The sequence below is a fragment of the Lucilia cuprina genome, chromosome 6 (genome assembly GCF_022045245.1).
Source record: "Lucilia cuprina isolate Lc7/37 chromosome 6, ASM2204524v1, whole genome shotgun sequence".
Classification (NCBI taxonomy): Eukaryota; Metazoa; Arthropoda; class Insecta; order Diptera; family Calliphoridae; genus Lucilia; species Lucilia cuprina.
The window spans coordinates 31,397,153-31,408,159 of NC_060954.1; the positions used below are offsets into that span (position 1 = coordinate 31,397,153).

Consider the following 11,007-nt stretch of genomic DNA (forward strand, 5'->3'; position numbering starts at 1 on the left):
AATATAAAATATAAAATTTAAAATATAAAATATAAAAAATAAAATATAAAATATAAAATATAAATATAAAATATAAATAAAAAAGAAAATGTGCATTTTCAGCATGTGTTATTATTAATGGAAGATATTAAATGAAATAAAAATATAAATATGTCTGTTTCCGTATTTTGATCAGAATAATTATTTAATTATTCTTTTTTATTTTATAAAAAATAATCTTAAACAAAATATTATTTTGTTTTGATTTTTTCTTATAACGTCAAAAAATGTGGTCGACAATCGTTTAATTGTTATTCGTCGCTCGCACTTTTTCTGTATTTTGTCGACAGCGGTTACAATTGTTAGAGGGCTTACAGTTGACTATTAGCCGCCATCAACATTAATTGTGTCAGCCGGCATCCTATATATCTATCGGCGCAGAGCTCTGCATTGTCGCCGCGAAACTACCGAGAATATTTTGTTCGCAGAGTTATTTTAATAATAATTAAAAATCAAATTTTATTGTTTTAAAATAAAAATTTTCAAATTTTTAACCAATAAAAATGTCCTTGATTTGTGCAAGTAAGTTATGTTTAATATATGGGAAAATTTTATTTTTAGGTTATGTTTGAATCTATTTAATAAAATTACAGATTTATTTGTAATGTTAAAATATTAATTTACACATTTTGCAGTTACAAATGAGGTGCCCGATACTCCTGTTATATCTCCACATTCGGGTGCTATTTTCGAGAAACGAATAATAGAAAAGTATATATTAGAAAATGGTGTTGATCCCATTACCGGCAAAGAAATGAAAGCGGAAGAATTAATTGAAGTGAAAACACCACCAATTGTAAAACCGAAGCCTCCTACCGCTACAAGCATTCCCGCTACATTGAAAACATTACAAGACGAATGGGACGCTTTAATGTTGCACTCGTTTACGCAGAGGCAGCAGTTGCAAACAACACGCCAGGAGTTGTCGCACGCTCTTTATCAACATGATGCTGCTTGTCGTGTAATAGCGCGTCTTAACAAAGAGGTGGCAGCTGCGCGAGAAGCGTTAGCTACATTGAAACCTCAGGTTGGCATAGGGGCAACTATTGCTCCAACGTCCATTCCACAGCCTGCAATCGCTTCGGAAGCAGCCGGTCTTGCAGCACAGCCTATTGAACAGGCTGGAATGAGTGCAGAAATTATTCAAAAGCTTCAGGATAAGGCCACTGTTCTTACACAGGAAAGAAAAAAACGTGGTCGCACTGTACCAGAAGAATTAGTAACTCAAGATCAAATCAAGACATTTCTTACTGTGGCTTCACATCCAGGCTTGCATTCAGCTTCTATACCAGGTATATTAGCATTGGATATCAACAGTGCAGATCACAGCAAAATTTTGACGGGTGGTAATGACAAGAATGCCACTGTATTTAACAAGGACACGGAACAAGTTGTTGCCATACTCAAGGGTCATACAAAAAAAATTACCAAAGTTATATATCACCCTGACGAGGATACTGTTATTACGGGATCTCCTGATATGTCTATTCGCATTTGGAACGTACCAACTTCCCAGACACAATTGCTATTACGCTGTCACGATGGTCCAATAACTGGATTATCTTTACATCCAACGGGTGATTACGTTCTTTCCACTTCTTCGGACAAACACTGGTCATTTTCTGATATTCGTACTGGTCGTTTACTAACAAAGGTTAAAACATATCAATTTATTACTATTCGGTATTCTATTTTGTTGTTTATTCTATTTTAGGTTATTGACACAGCAGAGGTTGGTTTAACCACAGCTCAGTTTCACCCAGATGGTTTAATTTTTGGTACCGGCACTGATGATTCACAAGTGAAAATTTGGGATCTTAAGGAACAAAGTAATGTTGCAAACTTTCCAGGACATACAGGTCCTATATCAGCAATTTCATTTTCTGAGAATGGTTATTACCTTGCTACAGCAGCCGATGATGCTTGCGTCAAATTGTGGGATTTGCGTAAACTTAAAAATTTTAAAACAATACAACTAGACGATACTTATGAAGTAAAAGATTTATGTTTTGATCAAAGTGGAACATATTTAGCAATAGCAGGCACTGATGTCAGGTAAGATATTTAAATTACATATTTATTATGTTCTTTTAAAATTACACATCTTAGAGCTTTTGTAAAAGCGCATGCTTTTTGAAATGCTCCATCCAATTGTGAAGTCTATTTTGTTTCACTAACACTCGTCTGGACATTTCCTTTTGATCTTTTATACGTCTTCTCACTTGATTTTCAATTCGTGTACAATCCTCTGGTGGAATTTTTTCCAAATCCTGCAGTATACCCTAAAATGTAAACGTTTGTACTTTACTGTTGATATATTTAATTATTTTTATAATATCGGGTGTTACCATCAAATGCCACTGGAGTTTTTCCACTTTTTCTAAAGTAGTATTGTCAGCATTTTTAGAGAATTCACTAGAATCTGAAGAAGGGTTTTTATTAGATGACTTCTTTGGAGAGATCTTCCTTCTTCTTGTCTTTAATATTGGAAGATGTTTTGTATCCTTGCCACTGTTTTGTGCTAATTTAACTTCAAACTTTTCAAGAATAACTGGCAGTATTGCATTTAATTTAATTTGAAGAAAACTAAAATAAAAATATTGTTTAAATAATATAATTTTACATAAATGAGTTAAACAAACTCTTTTTTTTGATTCCTTTCAAAATTATCCAATACTTCCAAAGAACGTTGCTTTAGAAATTCTATCCTTTCCCTCAAGAAACCGGGATCTTTAAGATATTTTGACTTTTTTGTGTGTTGAGAGAACGTTTTTTCCTGGAAAAAGATTAGTTGCATACATTAATAAAAGGCATACAAATAAAATTTTGTATATATTACCGATTTATCATGAACAATAACCACTAGGTGATTAAGCAAAGCGAGATGGCTAAATCGTCTATTGTAGTTAAATATTTTTTGTCTAGTACGTTCGTAGCCCTTTAATCATTGTAATAAACGCAATTAGTTGTTTAAAAATAAAGTTTCTTTATACCTTAATCCAAATATCAGCGTTAAGATGATTTCTTTTTGTCAAATATGGTCTTACAACATGATTCATAAAATTAATAATTGATGCTACTTCTTTTTCACCAATGGGATTTCTTTCATTAATTTGCAAATCTACAATTCCGGTTGGCTGTGGTAGTTTACATCTTTTAGAGTCTTTAACATCATCTGCTATATCTTCTGGTGCAATAATTTCATCAAAATATCCCTAAATACAAATAAAAGAAATAAAATAAACAATTTCGTATAATTATACCAGAGACTGAAAATATCGGGTCCACTTTGTTTTTATGAGGTTAATTGCTGTGATTACCATTTAAAATTGTGTTTTTGAAGTTTATCATTGAAAGAATCTTTTATGTTAGATTTTTTTGATAAATAAATAAATCGCTACAATTGAATTCAATTTTGTAAACATTTTGAAAAGTTCTGCTTATGGTTTTTATTTTTATAAGAAAAAAATCGAAAATGTAAATAGACACATACACACAAACTATCTTCAGAAATCAATGCAAACAACATATGTATAAGCAAGAGAAAACAAGTATGAATGTATAGTCGGGCATAGCCGACCATAGTCAGTATGTTAAAAATTGGTATTATTTAAAAAATAAAGCATTTGATTTTTAACTTTATTCTGGAATATTTTTACTTAATTTTTGCAAAAAAAAAAGCGAGTTGGTAGGGGAAGTTAAGTCTACTTCGAAGTTATTTATGTAGAATTTAAAAGTGATATTAGTGTTTGTAAGTGAATTTTAATCTTCAAGTCATTTTCTGAAGGGGAGTTTGTATGGGGACGAGTCAAATGAAGCCCGATCATTACAAAAATCGGTAGTGTCATTTAAAGTTACATAAAACTAAGTTTCGTCGACCTTTGTTGACATAATAGAACATTTAACTTAGAGAAATAGGAGTGGATTTTTTGTAAAATATAAATATTAAAAATTGTATATGGTTTTTATTAATATTGTTCAATGAGTATAGCATATGCACATAAAATGCTCAGGAAAATGGGGTTTTGCTGCGGAATTTTAGCTTAAGCACATAGCTTTTTAGCGAATATCCCGCTTATTTTGCGTTTTGATGTTATTACAATTTCTATAGAGAATTAAATTTCCCACATTTCAGTTGAGGAATATTTTCTCTTGTTTACAACTTATGTTTGTTTTCGAGATATAGTGCATTATTATTTCAATGCAATGACATTTTCAAATCTTAGCATTTTTTCTTTCTAATAGAAGCTTATCACTGGCCCATAGTACAATGTCCGTCTATTCGAAATTTCCAATAGGGTAACAGGACACAATTATGAATGTAATTAAAAAAATATTCGACATAATCTAAAAAGTCAAGAAAATATTACCACTAAATTTCATTGAAATCAGATTAATTAAGACTTCAACTAGCTCTGATATAGACAAATGGCTTTAAAAATTGTTACAAATTATTTAAAGAAATTACGGATAGACATATTTTGCACTATGGGTCGTAGAGCGAGATAAAACATGTAACAGTGTATAAGCATATATCAACTTCTTATTTTTTGCCTAAATTTCCTGGGGTAACAGCCATTTTCTTCTTCATCGGAAACGGATGTTCCGATCTTATTATAAAATTTAACAAAATTTTGATATTGATGAAGTTGTTATAAACACAGAAAAAAATAATTCATATTTGGAATGAATTTGGCAATAAATATTATGAATCGAACTTGACTTTTTCCCAAACCATTTTCATTCTGAATATTAAAAGTTCATAATGTACATGACGGAATTTTTTATATTTTTACTTTTTTTCTACAATATTTATGAATAATTGCAACTATTTATGAAAAATTTCAAAATAGTTTCCATATTTAGTAGTAGATAGTAATCCTAAACAACAAAACATTAGCAAACATAGTAAAACCAATTTCAAACATTTCATCGATTTTAATTTATACAAGTAAGAGTGCTATATTCGGCTGTGCCGAATCTTATATACCCTTCACCATAGTGTATTTTAAACATAATTGATCTTACAGTCTAGTTAATAAAAACATTAAAAAAATTTGAGTCGATTTAAGCCGAATGTTTCGGCGGCGGCTCAAGCAACTAAATATAGTTCGGCGGCGGCTAAGCTCCGACTCGAAGCCGGTCGACTTCGACCTCTGATTCATTGCTGGTAAACATTGACGAGACGTAGATTTTGTGTTTGTTTATCGTAAAAAAAAAATTGTTTTCAAAAGCACTTGGAAAATATTTGTGTTAGTTTTAAATTTCAAACTTACATTATTCGCATAAAAATTATTGTACAATAACTCACAATCTACTCTCATATAATTGAAAACGTTTTAAATACTTTTTTCTATTCATTAAAAAATATATTTGCAAAACAAAAGGGAAAATTATTTTATTTTAACAAAAAATGCAAATCATATTTTTTTGCTGTGTATTTTTTGTATGTTTGGATTCCAAACATACAAAAAAATACACAGCTGAATAAAACCAAATACATCTACACACACACGTGTAAATCTTTTTCTATATTCAGTGTTGTTGTTGCTTTTATAACAATTTTTTGATGAAATTTTCAGAGGTTGTCTCGGATTTTTGCTCATATCTCCGTTATTTACCGACCGATTTTGCTGATTTTAAATAGCGATCTTCTCGAAAGCATGTCTAATAGAATTATTGAAGATTCGGATCTCGCCGATATCTGGCGTCCTCTAAAAACTGATTTCAACAGACAGACAGACGGACATGGCTTAATCGACTCCGCTATCTATAAGGATCCAGAATATATATACTTTATAGGGTCGGAAAATTATATTATAGAAATTAAAAACGGAATGACAAACTTATATATACCCTTCTCACGAAGGTGAAGGGTATAAAAACATAAAGAAATACAAATATTTCCAAAGAAAATTTCAAAAATTTTTAAAAGGAAGAAAAATATAATTTAAATTTGAAATATTTTAAGTCGAGGCTTCTAAAAAAATTAAAATTAATATGAACAAATTCATACAATTTAGGAACTTATTCGTAAATATTACTAACTTTTGTCAATGAAAGCAGTTACTAATATTTATGCTGAAAATTTTTTCATTGTACCCATTATTATCTTCAAAATATAAAAATGTCCTTAAAAAGCAATGAAATTATAATTATTTTGATACATACAATTAATTTAAGTAGAAATAAAAACCGTCCGTACACTTCCTGAACCTCCATTAGAACTCGTTGATGTTCAGCAATTTGTTTTTTTAGCTCCACCGAAATTTTGTTTGTTTGCAAATTTTCCAATTGCTGTTGAATTTTTTTCATTTCATTAAATGTTTTTGATTCAGATTTTTGAAGAACATCGGCCGCAAACTAAGATTTAATAAATCAAAAATAAAAATCTTTATTAAAAAGTCGACAAATAAAAATTTGATTAAGAACCACATTTAATTAAATTTTAACGTTTCGAAGTCCATAATCTATACTGTAGCTTTTGAATAAAAACTTAATAAATATGAAAATTTAATTAAAATCTTTCTCTTTTTAATACAATTAAAATAAAAATTTTCGCTAAGTAAAGTTAAAGGGTATGTCAAATTAGACAAATAATTTTCTTTATTTCTTTACCTCTTGATATTCTGTTATGCGTTTATAGGTATGCTGTTGATAGGCGGCTTCATTTTGTTTTTCCAAATACCTTTGTTGCGTTGCATAAAACATAAACTTCTTCCGAGTTATTTCTCGTAATGTCAATATATCACTTAGAGATGAAAAATAATATAAAAATACATAGGTACAAATATTTTAAGGCACGTATTTATAAAAATCATTGCAAAAACTAAAACAATTTAGTTAATATAGCTAGTCCAAAATCTCTATGAATTCATAAATTCGTAAAATCAAGAAAAATATTTCTTACGTTTTCATACGAAATTTTCTTGTCCTTCGCTGCAATGACGCGTTTTTTATGTATTCCGGATCAATTGTTGTTACTACGCAAGGAGCACGTGGGTTGGCTACTTGACCTTTCTAAAATAATAATCTATAATTTATTTAAAGTTTTAAGAGAAATTTATCATAAAAAAATACTTGCCGCATTGAAATCTTCAATTGTCAAATTTATTAGTTGTGGCGTTTCTGAATCCTTCAAATCTTTTTCATTATAAAAGTCTATACATTTAAATATTAAATTAAATACAAATAAAAATTTCATTAATGATGTACATATTTAGGTACGTATATTGTTCACTTATTTTAATAGGATCATAAAATAACTGGAAAACGGGTTTAAAAAATTGAAATCATTTTATTATTCTTCAAAATAATATTTCAAAAATCGTTTAATAAATATTATCATGCGCTGATATTAGAGAAATTTAGACATTTAATTTAGAATAAAATGAGTAATACATATGTATGTACATAATTTGGAGAAAACCGGTATTACCTTCGTAAGATCGAAATATTTTGTTTTTATTTTTAAATGTTTTATACATTTTTCTTAAAATGTATTTAGTTTTTAATCAACAAATAACAAATGATTAATGAAAAAGTTACAATAGATGGAATATCTTTAATAAACAATTTGTTGGTAACTAAGTAAAAATACAATTGGCTGTTGTCACGTCTTTATGGAAACAATAATATGTACATATGTGGACTTTATTTTAGTTTAACTTTGAGGGCACTATGATAAAAATACATATTTTCAGTAACAGTTTTATTTTTCATATTGATTACATACTTTATCACCAAATATTTTTAAGTTTCATATTTATATTTTATTTTTATTTACAGAGTCTATATGTGCAAACAATGGCAAGACTTAAAAGTGTTTAATGATCATACTGCTCTGGCAACTGGAGTACGTTTTGGCAAAAACGCTCAATATATTGCATCGACAAGTATGGACAGAACTCTAAAATTATATTCAATTGATTAAATTTTCCAATCTGGTATTTTATTTTAACTTTAAGGAATTATTTTGTATTGAAAAAGACATTTTTGTCTTTCAGTGTGTTTGATTATTTTATACATTTTTGGTAAATAAAGAGAAATACAAATACGTATGTATGTATATCAATTATTTATTGCTACACATTCTCTCATTTTTAATTAAAAATAATAATAAAATGTACTTGATTGCATTCGTTGTGTGTATTTTTTATGATGCCGCAATCTGCTTGAGTGGTCCTTCAAGGTAAGCAGCAAGAGCCATGGCTTTTTGTTTTAGAAGGCCGAGACCAACATTTTCCTTAGCATAAAGACACAACAGTATACTAGCAACCTGAAATAAAAAGAATTAAAAAATGCACTAATCGTTAGTAACAGCATGAAAACTAATTAAGAAAAAATTTAAGCCGTCTGGGTTCAGGAAAATTAACTTTAACGAGATCATAAAAAGTTAAAGAGACAATGTAATTTTGGTATTATTACACTATTTTGAAGAGTAATGTCTTTTTTCAGTCAAGCGCTAGGGTATTTAAGAGTTTTTCTAAATGCAAAAAACATACATATCTTTTCATGAATAATTTCAAATATCGAAAAAACCTATAAAAAATATTTTTGCTCATTTTTTACAAAAAAAAACTTCAAGTTCACTTTACTTGCGTAGTTCACTCCTTATAATGTAAAATTTTGGGTGTTTGTATAATCAGTTCATATTATCTATTGTTCACTCTATCCCGACTTCACTGTATATATACAACATAAAGTTTGAAAAATTGAACCATTTTCGATTGTGAGAAGCAGCACAGCGTTTTACATAGCGATCAGATTAACCCACTATTTTCTTTTTCTATCTTTGTGATACATATGTATGTAAAAGGAACATAGCTTATGAAAATAAAAGTATACCCTATTGTCGAAGGTTTACATACATACATATGTGTGTGTGTCCATTACTTTTGGGATTTTTACCTTTGTTATTGCTACATGGCCACATTCGCAGTCTAATAATACGAATTGTAAACGATCTTCTCGGAAGGCATTTCGTCCATGCTTTTCATATGCTGCCCAAATATTGCTTGCTATTGCTGCAGTTACACGAGCATCCTTATCTTTATCACCATAACCCGAATAAGCCAGTAAAGCGCCTTCTTGGCTTAGAAGCCTGTTCAGGGTAATAAACCGAATTTGTTAAATAAATATTTTGTATTTACATTACTTACAAAGTATTTTGGACACCGCCAGTATTGGCTTGACTAAGAACTTGCGTTAACGCCTTTGGTTTTAACATCTTTCAATTAATAAGTTTATTTAAAGTTCCTTCTAAGAATCCAAAAAATGTAAACATAAAATATTGGAGATAAAAAACAGCTGATTGGTGTTGCCAGATGATGTGTACTACAAAAATTAGCTGTTCTACATTATATTAGGATAGAGAATTTGAAAATTATATATATTATGAAACAAGGAATATAAAGAAATTGGGGCTTGCCAGTTGGTACGTAAAGGAGTTGTCATTCGGTACCTAACTCTAAGTATGTATTGGTAAAATTTTTGTATTAGTATTGGAGCTCCAACCACTTTCACGACACTTTTCAAAGATTTAAATTTCTACATTCGCAGATTTTTTAATTTAATTTGCCCACATCTAATCAGTAAACATTTAATAAATATATTTTTCGGACTTAAAATCTCTTTTTTTGCAAAAAAAATAATTTTATTTTAAATAATTTTTTCATTTTCAATACCAAAATATACACAACTTTGTTTTGTCAATTTTAATTTAAACACAAAAAATGAATTATCAAAAAAAATTAAAAAAATGTTTTTTTAGTTTGTGAAAAAAAAATATTTCGGATTGTTAAATGCGATAAAATTGTGTAAAAAAATAAAAAATAGTTACGTGTTTGTTTTTATAATCCCGGTATTTTCGCGAAAAAGTTTTGAAGTATTGTGAGAGAATTGAGTTCTCACAAGTGTGTTGAATTTACACAGAACTCGTCTGTGAAGAGAAGCAAATGTTATTGTTGTAAAACAATGTCATAGTCCTACTTCTTATTATTCTTTGTTATGAAAGTTAGAATAATGTTCGTAGGCTTTGGACTAATCTTAGGTGCACGATTAGCGACAGAATTAAAATTTATGCTTGGTAGTTTTTTTAAACGTCCATTGGAAGTGGGTTAAACAAGAAAATTTTAAGTACAAACAGTTCATGCAAAAAATAATACAAACAATGACAAACATAAACAAAACTTCTGTTTTCTTTAGAAATACATTATTTTGAAAAATAGTTTAAAGAAAATGAATAAAAAAACATTTATAGGTATGACATAACCAATAAATGTCATCAAAGCTGTATTTTTAATGTGTAAAAATTGTTTTAGTTTATTAAAAAATTAAAAAAAAAAATTTTCATGTTCTTTATTAATTTTTTTTTTAATTTATTTATTTATTTTTTTTTTTTCAAAAAAAAATTTAGTGAGTATTAAAAACTCAAATTGCCGGATTTTCCCACGTTGATACGTTTTTATATATTATCAAAAATTAACGTAAAAATAATACAATAATTTCAGTTGTAAATGAAAAACTCTATTCCTGCAGATTAATTTGTAAAACTTAAATGTGCCTGGAATTATGTAAAATTATTTTTTTCTTAAAATATACATAAAATGTAAAATAAAAATTATATACCGAATAAAAGTAATTATCGAAATTTGGCCATAATGTACATAGAAGCTGCCGCCGTCCGGATAAAACCGTGGTATGTTTTTTATATAAAGCGTTCCCGAATGGATTTTAATTAGACAATCACGTTAAATATACAAAATATATTAAATGATTTGTTAACATTTAATATATTTTAAAACAGGGAAGTCAGCTGCCACCTCTCTGTAAAATATGAGTTTCGTTACATAAAGTGCTTATGACTTTATTTAAATAAAATAATAGTTGTTTACAAAATGATTGGTATTGGTATAATTATAATTATAATTATAATTATAATTATAATTATAATTATAATTATAATTA

General features: G+C 28.5%; 3 protein-coding genes across 3 annotated transcripts; 1 reads left to right on the top strand and 2 right to left on the bottom strand.

Annotated features, from left to right (window-relative positions):
* The first annotated feature begins 381 nt into the window (after positions 1–381).
* Positions 382–8,099, top strand: LOC111675344 (pre-mRNA-processing factor 19). The gene is made up of 4 exons (XM_023436089.2): positions 382–561; positions 675–1,693; positions 1,754–2,094; positions 7,828–8,099. Exons 1-4 carry the CDS (start codon positions 543–545, stop codon positions 7,970–7,972), a joined length of 1,524 nt encoding a protein of 507 aa, XP_023291857.2. The 5' UTR covers positions 382–542; the 3' UTR covers positions 7,973–8,099.
* Positions 1,941–7,290, bottom strand: LOC111675349. Its single transcript, XM_023436097.2, has 9 exons — positions 7,124–7,290; positions 6,950–7,059; positions 6,658–6,790; positions 6,211–6,402; positions 3,033–3,254; positions 2,879–2,977; positions 2,682–2,815; positions 2,388–2,625; positions 1,941–2,321 (listed from the first exon to the last, which is right to left on the bottom strand). The coding sequence occupies exons 1-9, from the start codon at positions 7,241–7,243 to the stop codon at positions 2,145–2,147; spliced, it is 1,425 nt and encodes a 474-aa protein (XP_023291865.2). The 5' UTR covers positions 7,244–7,290; the 3' UTR covers positions 1,941–2,144.
* LOC111675347 (ragulator complex protein LAMTOR2 homolog) lies at positions 8,097–9,361 on the bottom strand. The gene is made up of 3 exons (XM_023436091.2): positions 9,201–9,361; positions 8,950–9,142; positions 8,097–8,317 (listed from the first exon to the last, which is right to left on the bottom strand). Exons 1-3 carry the CDS (start codon positions 9,266–9,268, stop codon positions 8,195–8,197), a joined length of 384 nt encoding a protein of 127 aa, XP_023291859.1. The 5' UTR covers positions 9,269–9,361; the 3' UTR covers positions 8,097–8,194.
* Between the last annotated feature and the right edge of the window lie 1,646 nt (positions 9,362–11,007).